The sequence below is a fragment of the Monopterus albus genome, unplaced genomic scaffold, assembly GCF_001952655.1.
Source record: "Monopterus albus unplaced genomic scaffold, M_albus_1.0 scaffold335.1, whole genome shotgun sequence".
Classification (NCBI taxonomy): Eukaryota; Metazoa; Chordata; class Actinopteri; order Synbranchiformes; family Synbranchidae; genus Monopterus; species Monopterus albus.
Genome location: NW_018128215.1, coordinates 319,901 through 343,161, shown reverse-complemented (window position 1 = coordinate 343,161; position 23,261 = coordinate 319,901). Strand labels below are relative to the sequence as shown.

The following is a 23,261-nucleotide window of genomic DNA, read 5'->3' as shown; positions in this document are numbered from 1 at the left end:
GAGCCCAAACCAAGACCCCCTGCCACCCTCTCTCGTCCGCTCTGTGGCAGCCGTCACCTCCCAGCCATCTGTCACCATGGTAACCATGATGCCAGGCAGCAGCGGTGTGGGCGATGATGACGGTCTCCTTGCAGGAAAGTCCACCGCCATCCCCTACATCCCTGCCCAACAACAGGCTTCCAGCACCACAAACAGCCACCTGGAGAGGGCGCTGAGGTATTTGCCCATGACCCAGAGTGGTGACCCAGGCCAGTGTGAGCCTGAGCTCAACTCCTCCCCTCTCCTCCCTGACAGCCGAGAGAGAGTGGGTGCTCCTCCTGCTCCCACATCTTCTGTTGGTCACAGGCAGCAGGGAGAGGCGGAGGAGGAGCGGCAGGAGGAGGAGGGCAGGGGGAGACAGCAGGGAGGAGCCAGAGAAGAGAGCCGAGGTGACAGCATTAAGGGGAAGCTGCACTCCCCCGACAGGGACCAGGACGGTAGGCAGCACCCCCTGCCACAGCACTCTGCCGAGCCGTCTTTGTGGAGGGGCGAGTCAGAGCCTCTGCCCGGCTGGAGATCTGCAGACAGAGACTCTCAGGAGAGTAGGGAGAGAGCAGAGGAAGGAGGAAGAGGAGAAGGAGGCTACCCGAAAGAGGCAGCAACAGATCACAGGTCCTTCACACAGGAGCAGGAGAGGAGCAGTGGCCAGAGCCAAGCAAGCATCTCAGGTAGGAGGCTACGGTGATGACTTCAAAAAGAGATGGAGAGGAGCAGGGGAAAGAACACCAAAAGGGAACAAGTAGAGACTGGTGTGAAAATGAAAATGGAGTGGACAGTGAAAGGCAGGGACAAAAAACTGAAATGTCTAGGGATGGGGCTGTTCTCATTATCTTCAGTCTTATACAGCACGCTCCTACGCATGATTGCTCTCTACCGACTGCACACACTTGGCCCAGCTGGGGGTGTTTGATTTGGCTGATACAGATAGAGAGAGAATATATGTGTGTAGGAGAAAGAGAGAGACGTCTGAAGCTATCTAATTAGCATATTTTTCCATGCATTTGCCTCGTGGCTCCCTTTGTCTAGAAAGAGGAAACCCTTTCCTCACATGCTTTTTGTCAGCTAACACACACCAGTGATTTTTAGGATGATCTTGTGTGCGCTCAGTGTCACGGTGTATGAAAGGGCTGTGGTCCCATTGCACCATATTACGCCTGTGGCTTAGCTGTGCATGTAATGGGCCTGACCTGTTTTTATGTGCTAATGCAGAATGTGTCCAAGGGTGTGTTTTCGCATGCATGGACACAAACAGTACACAGAGAGATGAAGGTAATCAGTGAGAGTGCAGAAGAATTGGCCAGCACTTACATAAAGCAGGTAGGACACAATAGAAGCCTTGTCTGCAGGCTGTATTCTTATTTAGTTCTGCATGAACAGAACAAAAGTTTAGTATGATATACTATGGAATCACAAGGTTAGAATGACTTGCACTGATTTACACTAATTATCTGAGGTCTTGTCAGTAGATGCCTAACACCAGCCCCTACCTGGACCTCAACAGAAGACAACTATAGTATATTCTTTATGCCTTTCTTTCAGATTTGCCTGACCATCCTGCACCACTGAGGCCACTGACAGCTAAAGTCTCATCTAGGACAGTGTCTCACGTGTCAAGCAGCCAGCAGCAGCAGCAGTCCGTCATCCAGCCTCCTCAAACTCTTCCTAAACCCTTCACGCAGCAGCTTCCTCCAACCCAACCCAAACCTTCTTCCTACATCCAGCCCCAGCTGCACTCTCAGTTCTCCCAGCCGCCACCAACATATCCAAAACCTTTCACCCAGCCCCCCCAGACCCAGCCCAAACCTCAGGGATTCATCCAGGCCCTCCCTAAATTTTACCCACAGACCACTTCTCAGCCTCAGCCTAAAACCCAGGTGCCTCCACAGATAGCACCCAAACCTCAGTCTTTCCCCCAGGCACTGGTTAAGTCCCAGTCCCAGCCCCTGGACCACAGCGAGGACTTCAGCAGGCACAGTGTCCATTCTGGAGATCTACTGTCCCCCTCAGAGCCTGGAGAGCGACTGTCTGACGGCATGTCCACCAAACAGATGTCCATTAAGGAGCGGTGAGTGGTGGATGGAGGGTGGAAAGAATCAGGAAACAGTCTGCCCTTCCTTACAATAAGTAGGTTAGCTCCACCCTTTTTACATTTTTTAGAGGTGTGAGAGATTTATTTTTAGCATCGCTGTGTTTGTCCTCCTAGTAGCAGAGCTGCATGAACTGGAGAAGTCCTCTGAGATTTATCAGATTCCTCCTGTTGCCCTAATTTCTGCCCTGTCCACATTTGAGCTGGAGAGATGATGACACACTTTCTTTTGCCTCTCAGCCATCAGGCAGTCGTTAGAGACCTGTTTTTGTGGTCACATTTGCTGGCTGCACAGCACACCTGTTTCTTTTTTGTTTGTTTGTTTTGTTTTTACCCCTGAAGGTTTTTTTTTTTACTGTTTGCACTTGTTCATAACTCTTTGGTTTTACTCTAGATTTACATAAGCTGATAGCATCATGTTTGGTACTTAAAAACACTTTTGATAGTATAGGTGCTACGGAGAAGAATAAACCTCCACACTGAATCACACAGGATGTATAAAACAGGGAGGGTAAGAGTTGTTATTCTTAAGAGCAGATACTTGTCTGTTGTTCTTATTAACAATTACGTATTTGTCTTATGTCAGAGTGGCATTGTTGAAGAAGAGTGGTGAGGAAGAATGGAGGAACCGCATCAATAAGAAACAGGAAGTGGTTAAAGTGGTGTCTACCGAGCAGCAGGCTCCTCTATGGGACACAGAGCAGACCTACCACAAGAAGGTCAGTCTCCACAACAAGTAAATTGTCAAACTGGACTTTTCCTATAATCCTCCATGGTCCTAGCTAAAACGGCAGTTTTCTAAAATCTCTGCAGTACAGCTGGCGAGTCACATATTAACATAATCAGTAAAAAAAAAAAAAAATTGCCAAAACAATGGAGATGAAACCCAGATTGTAGCGTTGGCTGTACAATCATGCAGTGATCTCATTGCAGGCTTGTGTTATAAATTTTGAATGTCCCTGAATAAAAATGCATATATCTCTCACACATATTATGCTTTTAAGTGTTATGGTTGAACAGAGTAAACACCTGTGCCACATGTCATCCCCCATCCTTCATGCTGCCATGCCAGCTCCTGCCCCCCACCTTTTTTTTTTAGCTAATTGCTCCGTTCATTTTCCCTTTTAGTCCATCTGTGCTGGAGCCCAGTGGTGCAGCTCAGTGCCACAGCGAACCCTCACTGACTTTAAACACAAATAAATAATGGGAAATGAGGAACTGTAGAATTAGCAGTTTGGAATATTGGGGAGAAATTCTTTTTCTACAGAATCACATCTGGCCTCATGCTGAGTTTTATTTAAACCTGAAGCAATGATGACTTTTAAAGCTTATTTCATTTCTTATCTGCATTTACATTAATCTGTGTAGCTCATTATGGTTCCAAATCTCATTTACAAGAGAGACCTGGTCAAGACAACAGCAACAACAAAGAGTATAAACAGCATGTAGAGTTATATTTAGAAGCTCAAAGAACCACAGATTTCAGGATTTAGGATTGTTTTTCTCCTGCAGCTCACAGCTCTCCATTAGTATTCCGCAGGGCCAAACTGCCTGCCTAAACCACGGATAGTAAACCTACAGGCCCTGAAACCCATTACAGCAACAATGGCCGCCCCCTCCCTCTGACCAAGCACTTCCCCTGTTTTTAACCCCTCAGGAGGAAGGGGTAGTCGTTCAAGACCGCTCTGCTGTGTCTGTGTCTGAACAGCTGTGGGTAAGACCCGCTGGCAGCCGTGCACCAACACAGCTTTGTGTGTAGTCCAGTCACAGCTTTGTGTGGATGTTGTGTGAGGCTGTTTGCTTCTTTCCGGTGCTCTTTACTGGCAATCTGTATTGCTACTCTCTGAAGCAGTGGGATGGTCAACTCTGGGGCTTTCTGAACTTCTGCTGAGTCTGTCTTAAAGGGGCATTGAGTCAGTCATTGGTAAAGTTGAACCCTAATCTGGCTCACTTTTCAACTAAATGTCAAATATCTCCAGACACCGCATCACATTCAAAGTCAAAATAAACTTTTCTACCTAAGAAAGTCCTGTAACATTTTCTGACAAAGGTTTCATTAATTTGTTATGTCTGAGGACAAAATGTCTTCAAGTAAAAAAATAAACTAACAAAAAAAAACCCCAGCAGTTTCAAAACCATATGTGCAGGCCAAAATGTACATATTTGAGAGAGAGGGGCTTCCTGCCAATTCGTTAAGTCATTTACACTGTAGTGTAAATCAGTGGTTCTTAACCTAGAGGGCATAAGATACAATAAACCTGCAGGGACATGAAATAATTAACAAATTAGTGAAGAAGAACAAACTTCTCAAGCTTCTAAAACTTATTGAAATTCAAATTAAGGTCCCCTCCAGTAAAAAAAAAATGCATACAAGCATGATTTTGTGTCACACCTAGCCAGTCTGCTAGCTCCTCGCGGTCAAGTTTGGGGCGACCAAAAAATGGCCGGACTTATCCTTTAAAGGTTGTCACATGCCATAAACTGACTCTCACTTAATGCACCTTTAAGCTTTAAGCTATGTTTTCATTGCCCCAATATCTTCATTGCTAGAGAGAAAGTGACTTTTGCAGTTTGATGCTTTATTACTAACAAGTTTCCCAGTTTGCATTTTAGTGATCATTTAATGATTTTAAGTTCAGTATTTATGATTTCAATTTTCTTTTTCTTTTGTAATCTCTTAAAGATACAAAAACAATTAGATGCATCTGTTGTGCATGTGAGTTTCAGAGCCATCTTTAAGTTTAATAATGAAGTTGGATTATCATTACTTTTATTCAAATTACTGTTGCAGACAAGGTTTTTGGATTAGCTCCATAAAATGAAGGGCAGAGAGAACTTCATGTTGCTTTTACAGTTCCTGGCCTTCTCTTCTTTGCTTCCACCCTTCATCCTTCTTTAAATGCATGATCTTTGATTTTCATTCTATTACCTCTTTTCTTTTCCTTCCTTCCTCTTACCCATTCACCTCTACATCTTCCAGGAGCCTGTCTTCTCTTCCACCTATTCTCCTCCTATCTCCCTTGGCCAAAAGTGTCAGTATATTGACCATCACAGTCAGGTAAGGGCATGCACCCGGCACACTCAAATGGGCTGCATGTACTGGAGCCTCAGCTTTCTTGCTTAGTTTGCAGTGACTCGGATGAAGGGGGCTTTCTGATTTGTGGAGACTGATTTGGCTACATCAGCACGAGTCCAAGTTAATGTACAGCTATTGTTTCTACTGTGGAGCAGTGATGATGATGTCGCCTAGGAAGGACATGCATTTAGCACGCGTGAATGCATCAGATCTTTTTATATCTGCTTGGTTTGATGCATCACGTGAATAAATGCTCCAGAGGGGAAAGAGGAGTCATCGTAAGTTATAGTGAAGTTGTGTAAGAACTAGTTCTTTTAGTGTTATATACTTTAGTACACAAAGTGTTGTCTGGACACTTCAACTCTAACATAAGTGAAAGCTGACCATCACCGTTTATCGCTTTGTATTTCAAGACTTGGCATGTTAATAATCACTGGTAATGTGTCTGATTCCATCTTGCCTGAGCAGAAGATGGGAGAGGAGATTGAGGCCCAGATGACCATTGAGGAGAGGAAGCAGATGATTTCGACTCGTGAGAATGCCTGGAAGACAAAGGGCAAAGGAGCAGCCAATGACTCTACCCAGTACACAGTCGCTGCACGTATGATCAAGAAAGGTCAGTGCACAGTCTGGCTGTTCTCTATCCATCCCCACTGAAACGCCGCTGGGTGTGATTTGTCTGGTAAAATCCAATCTGAATCTGGGCTACAACCACAAAGCAGTGTTGCAGTTTCCCTATATGTATGTGGTTTTCTCATAACTTGACATTGCCTTTAGTGGTACGATTCTGTGTAGTGGACTAAAGTACAGACGGGTGACAAATGAAAGGAAAAACAAACATGCTATAGGTGAATCCCATGTCCCCAAATTACATCCACTTCTCCCTCACTTCTCCTTGCAGCCTGTGTGGGTGGGACTAAGATGCAAGGAGAAACTGTGAGGAGAGAGGAACCAAGGAAACATGTTTTAACTGACATGAGACATACTTCCCTTTGATCCTTCATGTGAAGTGTCCAATCACAAATTGATTGCCGATAAAGGGGCGTGCCAATCTGTAACAGACTTACACAAAGGATTCACTTGTGCATCTTTGGTTATAGCTTCTCCAGGCAGCCTCCTTGCTCCTTGGTCCTCGCTCCACAGAACAGAAATCAGAGCTTTGGGACATTCTTCATCACGGTGGACTGGAACTACTTCTGGGTTGAGCGAGGATTGAGGACAGAGGGAATGATAAAATAGATGCCACCACGTGCCACTAGAACAGCTGCGGTGCTCCTTGATATTGAATCTCTAAGTCTCTGAGCTCTACTTCCAAAAGATGCTCCCTCATGTGGTGTTTTAATGATGTTGGTGGAGATGTGTCTAACACATCGCTCTTAAATCTCCCATAGGTGTCCCCATAGCTCTGAGAATTTTAGATGCTTTTTTTTAAAACAGTGGTGAACTTAATATGTTGTGTTAGGGAATGAAACAAGACAAAATTATCACTGTAATTTGAAATATGTGATATTAATTATATCAATAAAACTAGGTCAAATACAGTGGTATAAGTGAGGGGTTCAGAGTCTTTCCACAGCGTCACACCTTTTGTTCTATTTCTGTGTCTGCAGGCCTGGCAGCATCCTCCTCAGTTATCAGTCCCATCCTGTCACCAGTGTCCTCCAAACTCAAGAGCAGCACACCTGCCGTCAGCAAACCACAAGAGGGTGAGACAGATCTGCAAGTCCCGTGTCATCACTGGCCCCTCAGCTAAATAAATCCAACCAGAGTTTATCAACCAGTGTAATGGGTTAATAATTTACTAAGCGTGACCAACAGCTGGGTAAAGAGAGTTTATTCTTAAATGTCACCACTGTTTGAATGATTTCATCTCCAGAGATTGAGGCCAGGCCGGACATGGAATCAGACAAGAAACTGGACAAGTTGGAGAACTTTCTGGGACGTCTGAATAGCAAAGGTATGTTTTCTGTCATTGTCACCTGCAGCAGGCCTCTAAAGAATAGGTAACATTTTAGTTTCTGTTCAGCGAGGGCCCTGTTTGTCTCCATTTTCTATATTGATTTGCTTATTGCAAACAGGCCTAATCTTGTCTCTGGTGTATTTTTCTTTGCTGTTCAGTGGCAGGTCTGCAGGAAACCACCATAACAGTGACAGAGAAGGCAGTGAAGGAAGTGATGAAACTGGATGACGAGATCTTCTCCAAGTTTTACAGACACGTCTCCGAATTCCCACGCATGCCCACCAGGATAGAGATCAGTGAGGACTTTGACAGTATCTTCGGCTCCCAGGGTCCCAAGTAAGAAAACTGCAAATCCTCTAATGATGGCTGTAGTGAAGGACTGTATGACACATCTTCATTCATGTATTTGATAGATGTGGAAAACGAAATCTGTCCATAACAACATCTAAAGATATTGTCAGAGTATTTAGGTTAGTTTAGGTTAGGTTAAGCAAGTAATCATCCCATTATCTACAGTATTTGCAATAATGATAATAATAATGATAATAATACAAGGACAGTAATTAGTTTCTTGTAATTATTTGCCATTTCCCTCATACACCTGCTTTTCTTCCTCACCAGACTGACTTCAGCCATGGTGCAGCACAAGCGCTCGGTACGTCCATCCAGGAATGTCCAGGCATCTCGAAACCCTCTGAAGATGCTGGCAGCCAGGGAGGACATCAGACACGAGTACACCGAGCAGAGACTGAATGTGGCTCAGCTGGAGAGCAAGAGAATGAAGGCTGAGAAGAGTGAGTTGGTTTGGTGTCTGTGTTTCTACGAGAAAAAGAAACAGTCTGCGCTAGAGTGGACTTAGTATGTGTGTGGTTAGAAATCTCAGTGGAGAAGTGGAAACACGGTTGTTGTTTATGTTGGACAAAATTGCAGCCATCTCCACATTTTTGTTTCACTAGCTAGGCCCACGCCTCGAGGAGGATGGAGTGCAGGATATGAGAGGAGGTGTGAGATGCTGTAGAATGGAGGAGGATGAGACATGGTCTTGCTCCTGAGTTTCCAATCTGCATCTACATTTATTGCTATTTTAAAGTTTAACAATGCACTTATGTTACTTTCTACCCCCAGTAGGTTCATTTTTTTTTTTTTTTTACTCTCTCATTCCAGCGAATAAAACCTCAGAGTACTCTGAAGCCGCTCTGGCAGGTCTGGCCAGTAAAGAAAATTTCAACAGTGTGAATCTGCGCAGTGTCAACATCTCAGAGCAGGTGTCCAACAACAGCGCTGTGCCATACAAAAACCTCATGCTGATGCAGATCAAAGGTAAAACCCCCTTTCTGACTGTGGTCGGTTTCACCTGTATGACCCCTGCCACCATCTTTTGAAGTCTGTTTTTACGTTTCAGTTTTTGTGGGGATTAAACAGACAAATCCTGTTGTCTTTGGCCCGAATGAAGCTGGTGGTTTCACCCTATTTTTGGTCTTTGCACTATGTCGAGCTGAGTGATGGAAGAAGTGCTTTAAATCTTTATTTAAGAAGTAAAAGAAGCAATACCACAGTGTAGAAATACCCCATTATACAAAAATGTCATGCATAAAATGTTACTTCAGTAAAAGTACAAAAGTATTAGCATCAAAATGGACTTCATGCCAAAAGTAAAGTACACATTTTGCAGAATGATCCATTAATAACTAGAATTAACACTTTGCAGTTGTATGCCTTTGCCCACCGATCGAAATTCACAGGTATAGCACAGAAGTGAGGACACTGGCCTTGACCTTTTACCACCAAAGACACTGGCGCAAAACAAGCAAAGGAAGGCGTGGCTGGGTCTGCAAGGCATAGACACATGTCTGCTCAATGTAAGATGAGCACAACAAAATAAAAGCATGAAACAGGAAATGTAGACAATTTAAGTATAGTACCTGACTACGTGTACAGTACACTGGCTATAGCTTCTGCCATATAAGAGTGGATCTTCTCATCTAACCCACTGCCAGAAAGCAAATCAGCAGTTTCCCAAACCGTCAGACTATAAACCAACTTTTTTGATTCAACAGGACTGATGCTCTGAGGTTTAACTTAGCAGATTTAAAAAGACTTTATTCTTTACAGGTCGCCGTCACGTGCAGACCAGATTGGTGGAGCCCAGAATGTCTTCACTGAACAGCGGAGACTGTTTCCTGTTGGTCGCTCCAGAGCACTGCTTTGTTTGGATAGGAGAGTTCTCAAATGTCATAGAGAAGGCTAAGGTGAGCACTGTACCTGTATTATAACATATGATATTCTGTGTAAGATGCCGAGATTCAAGGCTACTGCTGGGATATTAGCATCTGAAGAGAGACGATTCATTGATGATTCTGCCTCTGATTTCCATTCCCTGCAAAGCAAGTCTGTCTAGATGCTTTCTAATAAACACGTTTTTGCGCTCCACCTCTTGCTTCACTGCTGTTTACTCGTTTTATTATAGTTTAATGCACAAACTGCCCAATAATATCTCTTCACAGCAACATTCTTTTGTCTTCTATATTTGACCCAGTTGTTAAGAACTGAGCTTAAAATTCAAGAATACGTGAGGATGGAACACTGAGTACTTTATTTTCATCTGTCATCATTAAAGGCTGAAAATAGATTTTGTTTTTTTGCATGTAGGCAATAGATTTAGCCACTTTCATCCAGACAAAGAAGGACATGGGCTGCAGAGCAAACCACGTGCAGACCATCGAGGAAGGGGTTAATCCACAGGGTCCAGATACCCAGCAGTTCTGGATGATCCTGGGAGGCCAGACGCCTTATCAGTGTAAGAAATTAACTCTTAAAAATCGAATTTGACAGAAGTTTGCAGTTGTCGCTATCCAAATTGTTTGAAGGTTGTTATTGAGAACATTGTTCTCACTGAGAGCTTCTTTTGGATGCATGCACACACTGATATATGACGTGTTGATGTTAACTGTGCTCTAGCCGCTGGTCCACCGGAGGAGGATGAGCAGTTTGAGAATGCCATCGTGGAAACCAACTGTATTTTCAGGCTAGTGGATGACAAACTGGTTCCTGATGATGATGAGTGGGGGAAGGTCCCTCACACCTCTCTGCTGACATCCAAAGAGGTCAGTGGGACCTTCATGTGTGTCTACCGTGTTTCAGCTGAAAGCTAGAGATACGGTTTATGTTGTGTGGATTTGACAAATCCAGCTTTATACCACTGCCAGTTCACCAGCAATGTTCAGTTTTAATTTTAGAGACAACTTGGCTCAGTCTAGCCAAAGAAGAAGTGCCCCATTAGATCAGAATGCACCACAGCAGACGTGTTGATTCCTAATATGTAGCCAAGTATGTGTTAGAGTGTCTGCTGGTGGAGTTTTCCTCTCTGCCACCAACCTGTGAATGTTAAAATATTTCAGTGTTTTCAGAGGGTATTTGTACTGCGAGCTGGTTTTAATTTGTTGCTTAGCAACAGTGGGTGTTGTGAGGAGCACCTCCAGCATCCATCTGTGTTCTGCTGCTGCTGCTGGTTTGGGCATGCTGGGAGTGCACTGCTGCTGCTGCGGCCTATTCTGTGTATAAATGATGAAGTATCACATTTATTGTATTAACTTTTCGTTGGTTAGCTGAGATTTGCATGCTGTGGATTTGTCTTTCATTTTTATGTAAGATGCTTGTAGCTCGTAGTTCAGTAAAACTTAAACAAATGTACAAGATTGATTAACTGGACTTTGTTCCCATTGTTTTTATTGTTGTGCTGTGCACGCTGCAGGTGTTGGTGTTTGACTTTGGTAGCGAGGTATACGTGTGGCACGGCAAAGAGGTGGTTCTGGCCCAGAGGAAGGTGGCCTTCCAGCTCGCCAAACACCTCTGGAATGGGACATTTGATTACACCTGCTGTGATGTCAACCCTCTGGACCCCGGCGGCTGCAACACACTCATACCTAGGTGAGAGTACAAGTACTCAATTTACCCTTTGTGAGGACATTGTATGTTAAATAGAATTACATAAATTCCCTTGGAGGTGACTCTGCCCTTATCTTAAAGCTAAACCTAGTGCGACATGTCCACACTTTCCAGAACTATCCCCACTCTGCTGGTTTTTATTCCCACCAACATCCCTTTATACTTTCATTGCATGTATATATTCACATACACATCCAAGAATTTATTAAACATGGCCTTAGTTTCCTTAAAGCTCTTGTTTAGCACAGACTGGCATAATGTTCTGTTTTCTCTTTTTCCTTGTGCCTGTGTGTGTTCTTTGGCCCACAGGAGGGGCCAGGGCCGCCCTGACTGGGCCATATTTGGCAGGCTGACAGAGCACAATGAGACAATCCTGTTCAAGGAGAAGTTCCTGGACTGGACTGAAGCAAAGTCGCCCACACCAAAGGAAGGCAGCGAGCTTATACCTGAGCAGAAGGTAAAAATCCTGCGTTTGTTTTATGAGGATAATCACATGTATATTAAGGTCACAGATCAGACTCTTCACATGTTTTCTCTGTTTTCCTGTTTGCTTAGTTATTGGACTGTGGCTCCCACTCAGTCTCAGTCAGTTAATGTTGCCAGGAACAGGTTGTTACACACTGGGGCCGAAACAAGAAAAACAGAGTATATGCCTTTTGGTGGACACTGTATGAAGCACAGTAGAGAAGGATGAGCACATCCATGTGCCTATTGACTCTTACCTGCAGAGAATTTTCACTCACTCATCCTCATAAATTCTGATCTTTGGCTCTTTCTCCCAGGAGGCCCCAGGGAGAGAGTGTCGGCCTTACGACGCTACCCTGATGCTACCTGTCCTCCAGTCGTCCATTTCCACCATCATGGATGGGGTAAACGTGGGCCGCGGCTACGGCCCGGTGGAGACTGAGGACCACATGAGGACTCAAGTGATCAGCACAGTGTCCGTGGATGTTTGGCACATTCTAGAGTTTGACTACAGCCGCCTCCCACGCCAGAGCATCGGCCAGTTCCACGAGGGAGACGCCTACGTGGTCAAGTGGAAGTACATGGTCAGCACATCAGGTTCGTCTGTGGACTCTGGTATGTATTAGTTGATTCAAATACCAGGTGGCTGGGATTTGCCACAGCTGGACAATCCAGACAGTGTTAGGCCACGTTCACATCACTGTAATGCTCAGTTTGGTCAGTCCAGTCTTTTGTCCAGCCTTTTTGTGTTGATGGTTCACATTCATGTTTGTAAGTGACATGTATCCAGCTCTGACAGTGAAAAGTAAGTGCAAATAGATCAAGGTCAAGGTCAAAGTGTTTATCAGTACCATAGTATCTGACCCTGGTAAATAAGAAAAAAGAATATTATTATTTTAATAGTGTTGAAATCTTTTTTTTCTCCTTGTATGTGTTGTTGATTTTGTTGTATGTGTGTTCCAGTGGGTCGTAGGCAAAATCCCGAGGCCAGGAGCACCGGACCGGGGAAAGAGAAATGCTGCTATTTCTTCTGGCAGGGCCGACACTCCACCGTCAGTGAGAAGGGGACGTCAGCGCTAATGACTGTGGAGCTTGATGAGGAGAGAGGGGCGCAGGTACAGGAGACTTCTCACCAGTCAAGGATCGAAACAGAAACTACATGTGAATCTACAAGTGTACTAAATATAGCATCTAATTGGCTTCTTGTGTAAAAACTATCATATTTTTATTATTTTTATTAGCTCTATGTGTCATTTTCATAACCAGCGTCAGCATCCGACACCAGTCCTTTTGGGTTACAGGTTCAGGTGCAGCAGGGGAAGGAGCCTCCATGTTTCCTGCAGTGCTTCATGGGGGGGATGATCATCCACGCTGGCAAGAGGGAGGAGGAGGAGGAGAACACTCAGAGTAATCACTTCAGCATTTTCTCCTTTTCCACTACTTAAAAATGTGTCCTGGTTTTAAAGCAGGCAGGCTGACATTTAAGCAGTTATTCAGTTCCTAAACTACACAGACTGTTTTTTTTTTTTTTTTACCATTTCACTAGAAATGTTTGTCTTATTAGACAGGAGACAGTGAAGAGATGACAGCAAACCAGGAAACAGAGATTAGGGATGATATGCAGCGTAGGTCCCTGGCCAGATTTCAACAGTGGATGTTGTTGTTTCATCAGAGATTAGGGATGATATGCAGCGTAGATCCCTGGCCAGTCAGTGTATAAAACCATTGCCCTTAAACAGAATAGGGTCTGAAAATAATGTCATTTTACATCTGAGCTAAAAGTGCCATTACCCAAATCTGCCCTCCTTGTTTCCTGCCTTTTTCTCAGATGTACGTACATTTTTGGCAGCAGTTCAACACTAAAAGTCATTATATGAATGTTTAGCAACTGAAGTTATTATCCCTTTTATACAACGACTGTTATATCACATATTGTGCTGTTGCAATTTGTGAAAAGGATCGATGAATATTAGTCAAGCTGCAAAAAATTCACTATGTGTTTTTTTGCATTAACTTTACAATTTGATATAAGACATAAGCTTTGGACAACCTGGGATATATATATATCATTTCCAAAATAGAAAATAATAATGTCATGGTAGTTTGAATAAAATGTTCTATTTTTTACAAAGGTTTTTGGTACGAAGGCTGCCTGTACTAAGTTAGTTGTGTTTGGATTTTTATTTTAAACTTTATGTTACCAGGGTGTTGAAATCAGCCAATGAAAAAGCAGCAAAGACACATATGTATGTTTTTTTTGGAACACTAAATGAATGAAACCCTTTCTAACTCTCTTCTTCATCTGCCCGTCCATGTCCAGGTGAGTGGCGTCTGTACTGTGTGCGAGGCGAGGTGCCAGTGGAAGGCCACCTGCTGGAGGTGGCGTGTCACTGCAGCAGCCTGCGCTCCAGAACCTCCATGATCCTGCTCAACATTAACAAGGCCATCATTTACCTGTGGCACGGCTGCAAGACGCAGCTACACACTCGCAGCGTGGGCAGCACAGCCGCACTCAGGATCAAAGAACAGTGAGTACTGAGGGTATCGTGGTGTTTGTGGTTTGCATGAATCACCAACATCACATGATCTTTTCACATGTACTGAATTTCACATGTAATGAATTTCTAGGTGTCCTCTGGAGGCAGGTCTTCACAGCAGCAGTAAGGTGACGATCCATGAGTGTGATGAGGGAGTGGAGCCTCCGGGCTTCTGGGAGGCGCTGGGGAGGAAAGACAGGAAGGCCTACGACTGCATGTTGCAAGGTACACCCAAGTACACACGTCTATAGAATTGGTACCATACAAAAACAACTATTGTTATCATACTCGAGATTGTACAAACATGTTGTTCTACAAGCACCTCAAATGCATCATTGTATTCTGTTAGCAAAATGATTTAAATCAGAAACAATGTGATCAGTAAATCTGTGCCAGTTTTGTTAGTTGCCACAACACAAATACAACACAAAAATGTTAATGTGTGACATGTTACAGTCATAGCTCAGTGCTGACTAAATGTGTTACCTGTTCACTACGGCTATTTTTCCAGATCCAGGTAAATTCAACTTCACCCCACGGCTCTTCCAGCTGAGCAGCACATCTGGAGATTTTGTGGCAACTGAGTTCTTCCACCTGTCCGGAGCTCCGGACCTGGTCAGCTCACTGCCTTTCCTGCAGGAAGACCTGTACAATGCACCACAACCTGGTGAGGGCTCCACACAAACACACACTCACACAGACTCACTCTCTGTCTTTTCAGCTGTTTTTACTCTGGAAAACTTGAGCAACCCATGAATACAAACCAGAGGCTACTGTAGTATACAGGTTTCTCACCTACAACGTTTGCACCTTAGCTTGCTGTGAACAAACTACAACTTATATTTAAAAAGTAAAACATGTCTTTTCCTTCTCAGCATTGTTCCTGGTGGATAATTTCCACGAGGTTTATCTGTGGCAGGGCTGGTGGCCTCAGGACAGCGAGAACACCGGCTCGGCTCGTATCCGCTGGGACGCAGACAGGAAGTGCGCCATGGAGACTGTGCTGCAGTACTGCAAAGGTAAGGACAGGTGATGGTCAGTACAAAAATTCTGCAGTGAATGACAGGAGACAGCAGCGCAGCACTAAAATATTTTTAAAACATAATAGAAATTGTTGCATCTGTTGAACACCCAAAAATATACCAGTGTTTAATGCTGACATTTTATTTCTATGTGTGGCCGGATGCATTATGCTTCGGGTTGTTTGTCTATCTGTCCCATTCTCGTGAATGCGAGATCTCAGGAGCACCTTGAGGGGATTTCTTCAAATTTTCCACAAACATCCAATTGGATTCACCGATGAACTGACTAGATTTTTTGGTGGTTGAAGATCAAGGCTACTGTATGTATACTGTGTGTTACTAGTTGGAGGAGGCATAAAACCGCGAAGCAGTAATTCTAGTTTAAATGTGTGAAGTTGCACGGTTTGTTTGTACTGTATCTGACAACGTCAGCTGAAGTTTTACGACCTCTAATATGCCACGAAGTATTAAATGAAAGTAATTAATGATTCTGACAGTGTTTTGACACAAAAGCAAGAGGCAGATAAAAAAAACAACGGCAAAATTGTTTGTTAAAAAAGTAACTTTTTACTATAACTAGGATGACGTTCTGCAATTTCAGTTCTTTAAACCAAGTGAAATGACATGGCGGTATTTGGTAAATGGTTGACAGTCTTATACTTGTGTAGTGCTTTTCTATGCAAGGACACACACTCAGGGTGCTTTTACACTATTAGCTCATTTACCTGCTCTGCCATCACGAGCGTTCACCAGGGGTAGCTGGGGCTCCACGTCCGGCCCAAAGACACTTCATTATGTAGACTGCAGTAGCTAGGGATCGAACTACAGGCCCGCTCCACCTCCTGAGCCACAGCCACCCCAGTGCAAACTTTAGTCCTGCCAGTAATTTCTTAAACTGAGAGCAAAATGACTGTGCTGATGTTCTCCTGCAGAGAAGAACGAGAAGAAGCCTCAGAAGTCATACCTGATCCACGCTGGTCTGGAGCCACTCACCTTCACCAACATGTTTCCCAGCTGGGAGCACAGAGAGGACGTGGCTGAGATCACAGAGAGGGTCAGCAACACACGCTTAAGACCTTGTATTGTACTGATTCACCTGCCTGTAGATTATAACTCCAGGGCCTGGACCAACCGTCTGTACATACAGTCAAACACTGTGACTGTGAATGCTGAAAAACACTCTGCAGTTTAAAGCACCTACAGTCTCTTTCCTCTCACACACATCAGGTGGAACGTAGTTGTCTAAACACCTTGACTTGTGTCACACAGGGCTTCCTTCATGCTGTGCTCTTTCTTGTGGCTGCAGGAAGCAGAGGTGTGTAACCAGATCATCCTAGTGGAGGATGTCTTGGCCCGCCTCTGTCAGAACATCTTCCCTCTGGCTCAGCTACAGGCTCGGCCGCTCCCCGAGGGAGTCGACCCGCTGCGCCTGGAGATCTATCTGTCTGATCAGGACTTTGAGGTCAGTACAGCAGCAACCAGCTGAGCAGAGCTACTTGAGAGGCAGTTTTAATGAACTCATTTGGTGCTATGTATTGGCAAATCACAGTGTTATTAAGAATGCTTCTCTCTTTTCCTCTAAATTGGCAGCCATAAATATTAGTTCCTCATCACAGGAACAGAACTGCTAATTCTTTTTAGCAGCTTTCAAACTAAAACATGAAATGTCTTCTTAGTTGAAATCAAGTTTGACACAAATAAAACAACATTTTAGAGAATAACATAATCACTGTCATTTACACTGAATGGAGTTGAAATACAATATTCAGCATTTACATTACCATCGACATCAAGAGGTAAATATTCTACCCTGGAACATTTGCAAACATCTTCACTGCATTTCTGTTCCTTTTTTGTTACATACACTACTAGTCCAAAGTTCTAGATCACCTCCATTTCTGCAGGTGTTATTAGTGTTATCCAACAGCCAAGCACACTGGTTATATTCCTTCTACAATGGAAATCAATCACTGTTATAGACAGCGCTGTTGCAGACGTTCCCACAGATGTGTTGTACTGGCAGGTCGTGTTGCTTTCAGTCTTCATCTGGAAAGTCTGGGCACTGTGCTGCCATTCCATCATCTGATTGTGGCACAGAGTCAATAATGGGTTATAGCTATGGCTCAGGAGATACAGTAGATCAGACTGGTTCCCCAGTCCACATGTTGAAGTGTCCTTGGGCGTGATGCTGAACCCCGAGTTGCCCCAGGTGGCCAGGCAGTGACTGACAGTGCCACCAACAGCAAGAATTTTTCCCATAGGGATTAATAAAGTATAATAATAATAATGGAAAAAAGCAACTGTGTTGAAATGGTTCAGTTTTGAAGCATTTGACACAGTTAGAAATGGTGACATCTGCTGGCCAAACCCCTGATACTGCATTTGTAGGGGTGTGATAGATCTGAGACCACAAAGACACAGTTAGTCAGAATACAGTGCTTTTATTGTTGATATTTTGTTCAGTAAATCTTGTATTATGACAACGGATCAAACTGTGACAGAATGTTAAGCAGCTACATATAATGTTTTCAAAACCAACACGTGTGTAATGCAACGACCCCTCTTTTGGACTGGTCATGTGATTTTTTTTTGGGTGTGGTGAAGTGAGGCATTGAAATATTGTGTTACAGTACCTCCCTGGCAGTTTACTTCTTAACTTTCTATCATATTCTTGTGCATTCTTCACTGGACTTGAACAACTTAAATGTCAGTACAAACTGGAAAAATGGGGATGTTCTAAAACTTTTGATTGGTAGTGTAGATGACTGACCAAAAATGACATGAGGATATTTCCAGAAGTTCATCAACAAAATCCTTCATCCTGCTCTGACTGTGCACACACACAAACTATGATCAAAGGCAGATTTTACTTTAAATTTTTCACCATCTCATCTATATCATCCACCCTAACCCCATCTAACTCTCACTCCACAGACCAAGTTGTAGGTGGATTCAGGTAAGAAGAGCCCCTCATGTGATTCACCTGCACTGGCAGCCTGTTCTCTCAGCACCGTGGTTTCCCTTTTCTGTCTTTTTCTTTTTAATTGTGAATTTAAACTCTGTTTCACCCCTGTGTGGTGCTGGAGGAGGAGGTTTTCTGATTGGCTACGTCTGACACGATCAGCCTGATTATGCTGTTAGACGTTATGTGTTAGCCACAGGGACAAATGATTTAGCACTTCTTCACACAGTAGTTAACTTATATAAAAAGACACATAACCCAAATTTAGATGTCATTTCTGCTTGGAGAAAAATGGATGAAATGATCAATAGAAAATCAGTAAACTATAAACTCCCATAGGAGGACAGGATTAACTTAAATGAGTCAACTCTGTTCATTTATATGTATCTTGCAACTTTCAATCACAGAGACATTTTATTTTTTAATTCCTTATTATTCTTTTCCCCCTGGCAGCAATGGGCCTTCATATCACCCTGAATAATAGCATGTGCCTAATATGAACAACTGAGGTTGTAAATACTTTGGTCAAATTAATACAGTTGTGCAGCCTCCTTCTCTTCTCCTGTTTTTCCTAAACACCTTTGACTGCACCCCCCTCCTAACACTCCTCTGATGCTGCTTCTTTTCTCTTCTCTTCACACACACACACACACACACACACACCTTCCGCCTGAGACTTCAGTTCAGATAAATCCACTTGTGAGTCACCCTCAGCTGCTCCGCCTTCGGTCTCACTCAGTTTGTGGAGCACAAAATGGAGGCACAAACACCATTTCCTTCCTTTAAAAATATATTTGAACCTAAGAACCTAATTCCCTGTGTCATTTTCTTTTTGATTTCTGAAATGCATGTCTGTTTTTTTTGTTACAGAAAGCTTTGGAAATGAAGCGAGAAGAATATGAACGTCTGCCAGGGTGGAAGCAAGTGAACTTAAAGAAGGCCAAAGGGCTGTTTTAAGGATGTTTTTATAATTGAAAATGGCATGTGAAGTGGTGAAAGGGTGGACCGCTGCAATGGAGATATAGGAAATGTCACAAAAAGCTGTTTTAGTGCTACCATGTGAGGACATGCGGGGTAGAAACAGTGTCCTGAAGGAAGTACCTGAGTCTGAAGAAAACCTACGTGAGTGATGAGACTGGAGACACACTTGCCTCGCTTATAGTCATGTTTTACTTCTCAGCTTTGTCGTCATATAACTAATTCAACAGAAGGTGGAAACACCTTGAACTGGTTCATACATGGTGTCTGTGTCTCCTCCAAGCACCAAAGTTACTGCTCGTGGACTCGTGAAAGAAACACTAGGACTCTTGGTGTCAGAGTGCCATGCTGTGGTTGTGTATGTGTGTGTGTGTGATTGTATATAATGTGTCTAGGTGCGTGTGATGTTTTTTTCTGTGCGTAGATGTTTGTGATTGTCTGTGAAAAAAAAAAAATCCTGTCACATCAAATGATGTGAGGGAAGTTGTTTTTTGTCTGGATGCTCAGGCCACATACTGTATGTAACTCATGTTGCCCGACTTGTTAAGCTGCTGACGTGACCGACTTACTGAGCTCCTGACAGCAGAGACAACAGCCGTAACTTTCAGGTTTGATTTTAACAAGAAGAGAAACAGCAGCTTGATGAATCTGAATGTATAGTGCCTTGCTTTTTGTGTACAGTTTATATACAGAAATTCTAGTCTGCATTTTTAAAGACTTTCTTTGTGATATAAGACATAGTGAATTAAATCAAAAGTAATGCTCAACCCAAACCATGCCTCTTCCTACATACATTAATAATGAAAATCATAGGACTGCATAAAAAAAATACAACCGATTTTTTTCTGACATTGTGTATAAAATATTAGAAATTTGCTCTTCACAGTTTCTCAGAGCACAGGTTATGATATTGGCTGATCTATTCATAGATTACAGACAGAAAAACAAAATCCAAGGATTAACATGAAAAAGAAAACATTTCTAACATCATACTATTGTTATATTTAAAACACAGTCCAAAACACATTCTCTCCTATAATCAGACTTTATTGATCCCTGGAAAATTCACACACTAACCAGGAGTAATTTAAATTATAAGCATATAAGGTAGTTAAAATTAGCTTCATTTGTACCAGCTGCAATGTTAAATGGAATGAACATAATGCATCAATAATTTAAAAAAAAGACGTACAATGTGTCTTTCTGCAGAATGAGTACTTTTGATACATGAAGTATATTTACGTAGATGCTGGTACTTTTACTTAGATAACACTTTGAATGCAGGACTTTCACTTGAAACTGAATTTTTACACAGTGGTACTGCTACTTTCAGCCTATTTAAGTAAATGATCTACTTCTTCCACAGCTGCCGTTGAGTCCAGTTTAACAGGTGGAAGGAAGCTGGAGTGAATATTTAGTTGGTTAATGTTACAGCTTTGTTTTCTCAGCTTTCAGCAGATATTATAATAGTCAAGCAGAAGTAGCTATCTGAAGTCCATGAACTCCATATATATATATAGGTATAGGTATAGGTATAGGTATATGATCTCTCCAGTGTGTTCTGGGTCTGCCCTGGGGTCTCCTACTAGATGGACATGCCACGAAGACCTCCAAAGGGAGGCACCCTGGAGGCATCCTGATAAAATGACTGAACCCCCCTCAGCTGAGGTGACATTCCACCTTCCTAGAGCTAGCCTACACAGCCAGGGATCAGTACGCCCAGGTACCTGACCTAGCCTGCTGCCCGACTTGCACTGCACCTGACCCAGATTCCTTTCCCTGCAGGTGGTGGCACCACAGGGTGCCCAACCGGGCCCCGTGGGCCAAGGCCTGGCAACCAGACACTCGCCAGCGAGCGCCCCTTCCAGGTGTGGCTCCAGCGGGGTGCCCCAGTTTCCCTAATCTGGGTGAGGTAGCGAGACTCGAAGTTGCCATTTTCATCAGGTTATTTTGAATTGCTCTTAGTCTGGCTCTTCCCCTAGAACCAATTTGTAATGGGAGACCCTACCAGGGGCTGATGCCCCAGACAACACAGCTCCCAGGATCACTGGGACACACATACCTCTCCACCATGTTAAGGTGGCGATTTGAGAAGAGGTATTTCTGATACCGTCTGACTTTAAAAACTACAGTAATAAAATCACCGAGACGCTGACATAACGTTATGTAAATATAATTCATGTTATGTTCCTATGTAGTATAGTTATTTGGTGAGTAGATTGTCCTTTCTTCCGAACTGAAGGTGGTAACTCTAAGCATGAGCAACATACAGTATTGTTCAAAATAATAGCAGTACAATGTGACTAATCAGAATAATCCAGGTTTTTAGTATATTTTTTATTGCTACATGGCAAACAAGTTACCAGTAGGTGCAGTAGATTCTCAGAAAACAAACAAGACCCAGCATTCATGATATGCAATCAGTGAGGTCATCAATTTTGTGAAATAACAGGTGTGAATCAGGTGGCCCCTATTTAAGGATGAAGCCAGCACTTGTTGAACATGCATTTGAAAGCCTGAGGAAAATGGGTCGTTCAAGACATTGTTCAGAAGAACAGCGTACTTTGATTAAAAAGTTGATTGGAGAGGGGAAAACCTATAAAGAGGTGCAAAAAATTATAGGCTGTTCAGCTAAAATGATCTCCAATGCCTTAAAATGGAGAGCAAAACCAGAGAGACGTGGAAGAAAACGGAAGACAACCATCAAAATGGATCGAAGAATAACCAGAATGGCAAAGGCCCAGCCAATGATCAGCTCCAGGATGATCAAAGACAGTCTGGAGTTACCTGTAAGTACTGTGACAGTTAGAAGACGTCTGTGTGAAGCTAATCTATTTTCAAGAATCCCCCGCAAAGTCCCTCTGTTAAAAAAAAGGCACGTGCAGAAGAGGTTACAATTTGCCAAAGAACACATCAACTGGCCTAAAGAGAAATGGAGGAACATTTTGTGGACTGATGAGAGTAAAATTGTTCTTTTTGGGTCCAAGGGCCACAGACAGTTTGTGAGACAACCCTCAAACTCTGAATTCAAGCCACAGTACACAGTGAAGACAGTGAAGCATGGTGGTGCAAGCATCATGATATGGGCATGTTTCTCCTACTATGGTGTTGGGCCTATTTATCGCATACCAGGGATCATGGATCAGTTTGCATATGTCAAAATACTTGAAGAGGTCATGTTGCCTTATGCTGAAGAGGACATGCCCTTGAAATGGTTGTTTCAACAAGACAATGACCCCAAACACACTAGTAAATGAGCAAAGTCTTGGTTCCAAACCAACAAAATTAATGTTATGGAGTGGCCAGCCCAATCCCCGGACCTTAATCCAATCGAGGACTTGTGGGGTGATATCAAAAATGCTGTTTCTGAAGCAAAACCAAGAAATGTAAATGAATTGTGGAATGTTGTTAAAGAATCATGGAGTGTAATAACAGCTGAAAGGTGCCACAAGTTGGTTGACTCCATGCCACACAGATGTGAAGCAGTTATAAAAAACTGTGGTCATACAACTAAATATTAGTTTAGTGATTCACAGGATTGCTAAATCCTAGAAACAAAAACGTTTGTACAAAATAGTTTTGTGTTTGTACAGTCAACGGCAGACACTGCTATTTTTTTGAACACACCCCTTTCAACTAATTGCCCAATTGCACAGCCTTAAGAGCGTGCATATCATGAATGCTGGGTCTTGTTTGCTTTCTGAGAATCTACTGCACCTACTGGTAACTTGTTTGCCATGTAGCAATAAAAAATATACTAAAAACCTGGATTATTCTGGTTAGTCACATTGTACTGCTATTATTTTGAACAATACTGTATAGAAAAACAACAAAAACATGAACAGAGTCTGGTCTAAAAGCCTGTACACTGAATAAGCTGAGACAAACTGGAACAGGGCAGAGGTAAGAGAACTTGAATACAAAGAGGACAACAAACGGCTGGGCAACAGGTGCGGAGGCAGGCAGCAACAATAGAAGACAGAGGGAAGGCGAGGCTGGATCTATAAATACAGAAACAACAACATTGGGGGTAAATTCAAGTCTTTAAACTGCAGCCAACGGTGTTTTTCATGTCTCTTATATGATCAAAAGTCGTTCTCCATCCATCCATCCATCCATCCATCCATTTTCTTCCGCTTATCCGGGGCCGGGTCGCGGGGGCAGCAGTCTAAGCAAAGATGCCCAGACCTC

General features: G+C 43.2%; 1 protein-coding gene across 1 annotated transcript in view; it reads left to right on the top strand.

Moving 5' to 3' along the window:
- The window catches only part of LOC109974486 (supervillin-like), a 38,118-nt gene extending 18,199 nt beyond the window's left edge, over positions 1–19,919 (top strand). The window contains 26 exon segments of the mRNA XM_020624690.1: positions 15–707; positions 1,579–2,104; positions 2,712–2,844; positions 3,783–3,839; positions 5,106–5,183; positions 5,670–5,817; positions 6,812–6,907; positions 7,078–7,158; positions 7,320–7,497; positions 7,783–7,955; positions 8,326–8,481; positions 9,274–9,410; positions 9,811–9,958; positions 10,120–10,265; positions 10,913–11,088; positions 11,416–11,563; positions 11,889–12,168; positions 12,535–12,686; positions 12,873–12,978; positions 13,892–14,099; positions 14,200–14,333; positions 14,620–14,775; positions 14,984–15,127; positions 16,063–16,184; positions 16,437–16,592; positions 18,963–19,919. Coding sequence (XP_020480346.1) covers positions 15–707; positions 1,579–2,104; positions 2,712–2,844; positions 3,783–3,839; positions 5,106–5,183; positions 5,670–5,817; positions 6,812–6,907; positions 7,078–7,158; positions 7,320–7,497; positions 7,783–7,955; positions 8,326–8,481; positions 9,274–9,410; positions 9,811–9,958; positions 10,120–10,265; positions 10,913–11,088; positions 11,416–11,563; positions 11,889–12,168; positions 12,535–12,686; positions 12,873–12,978; positions 13,892–14,099; positions 14,200–14,333; positions 14,620–14,775; positions 14,984–15,127; positions 16,063–16,184; positions 16,437–16,592; positions 18,963–19,049 — 4,619 coding nt within the window. The 3' untranslated portion in view covers positions 19,050–19,919.
- The last annotated feature ends 3,342 nt before the right edge of the window (positions 19,920–23,261 follow it).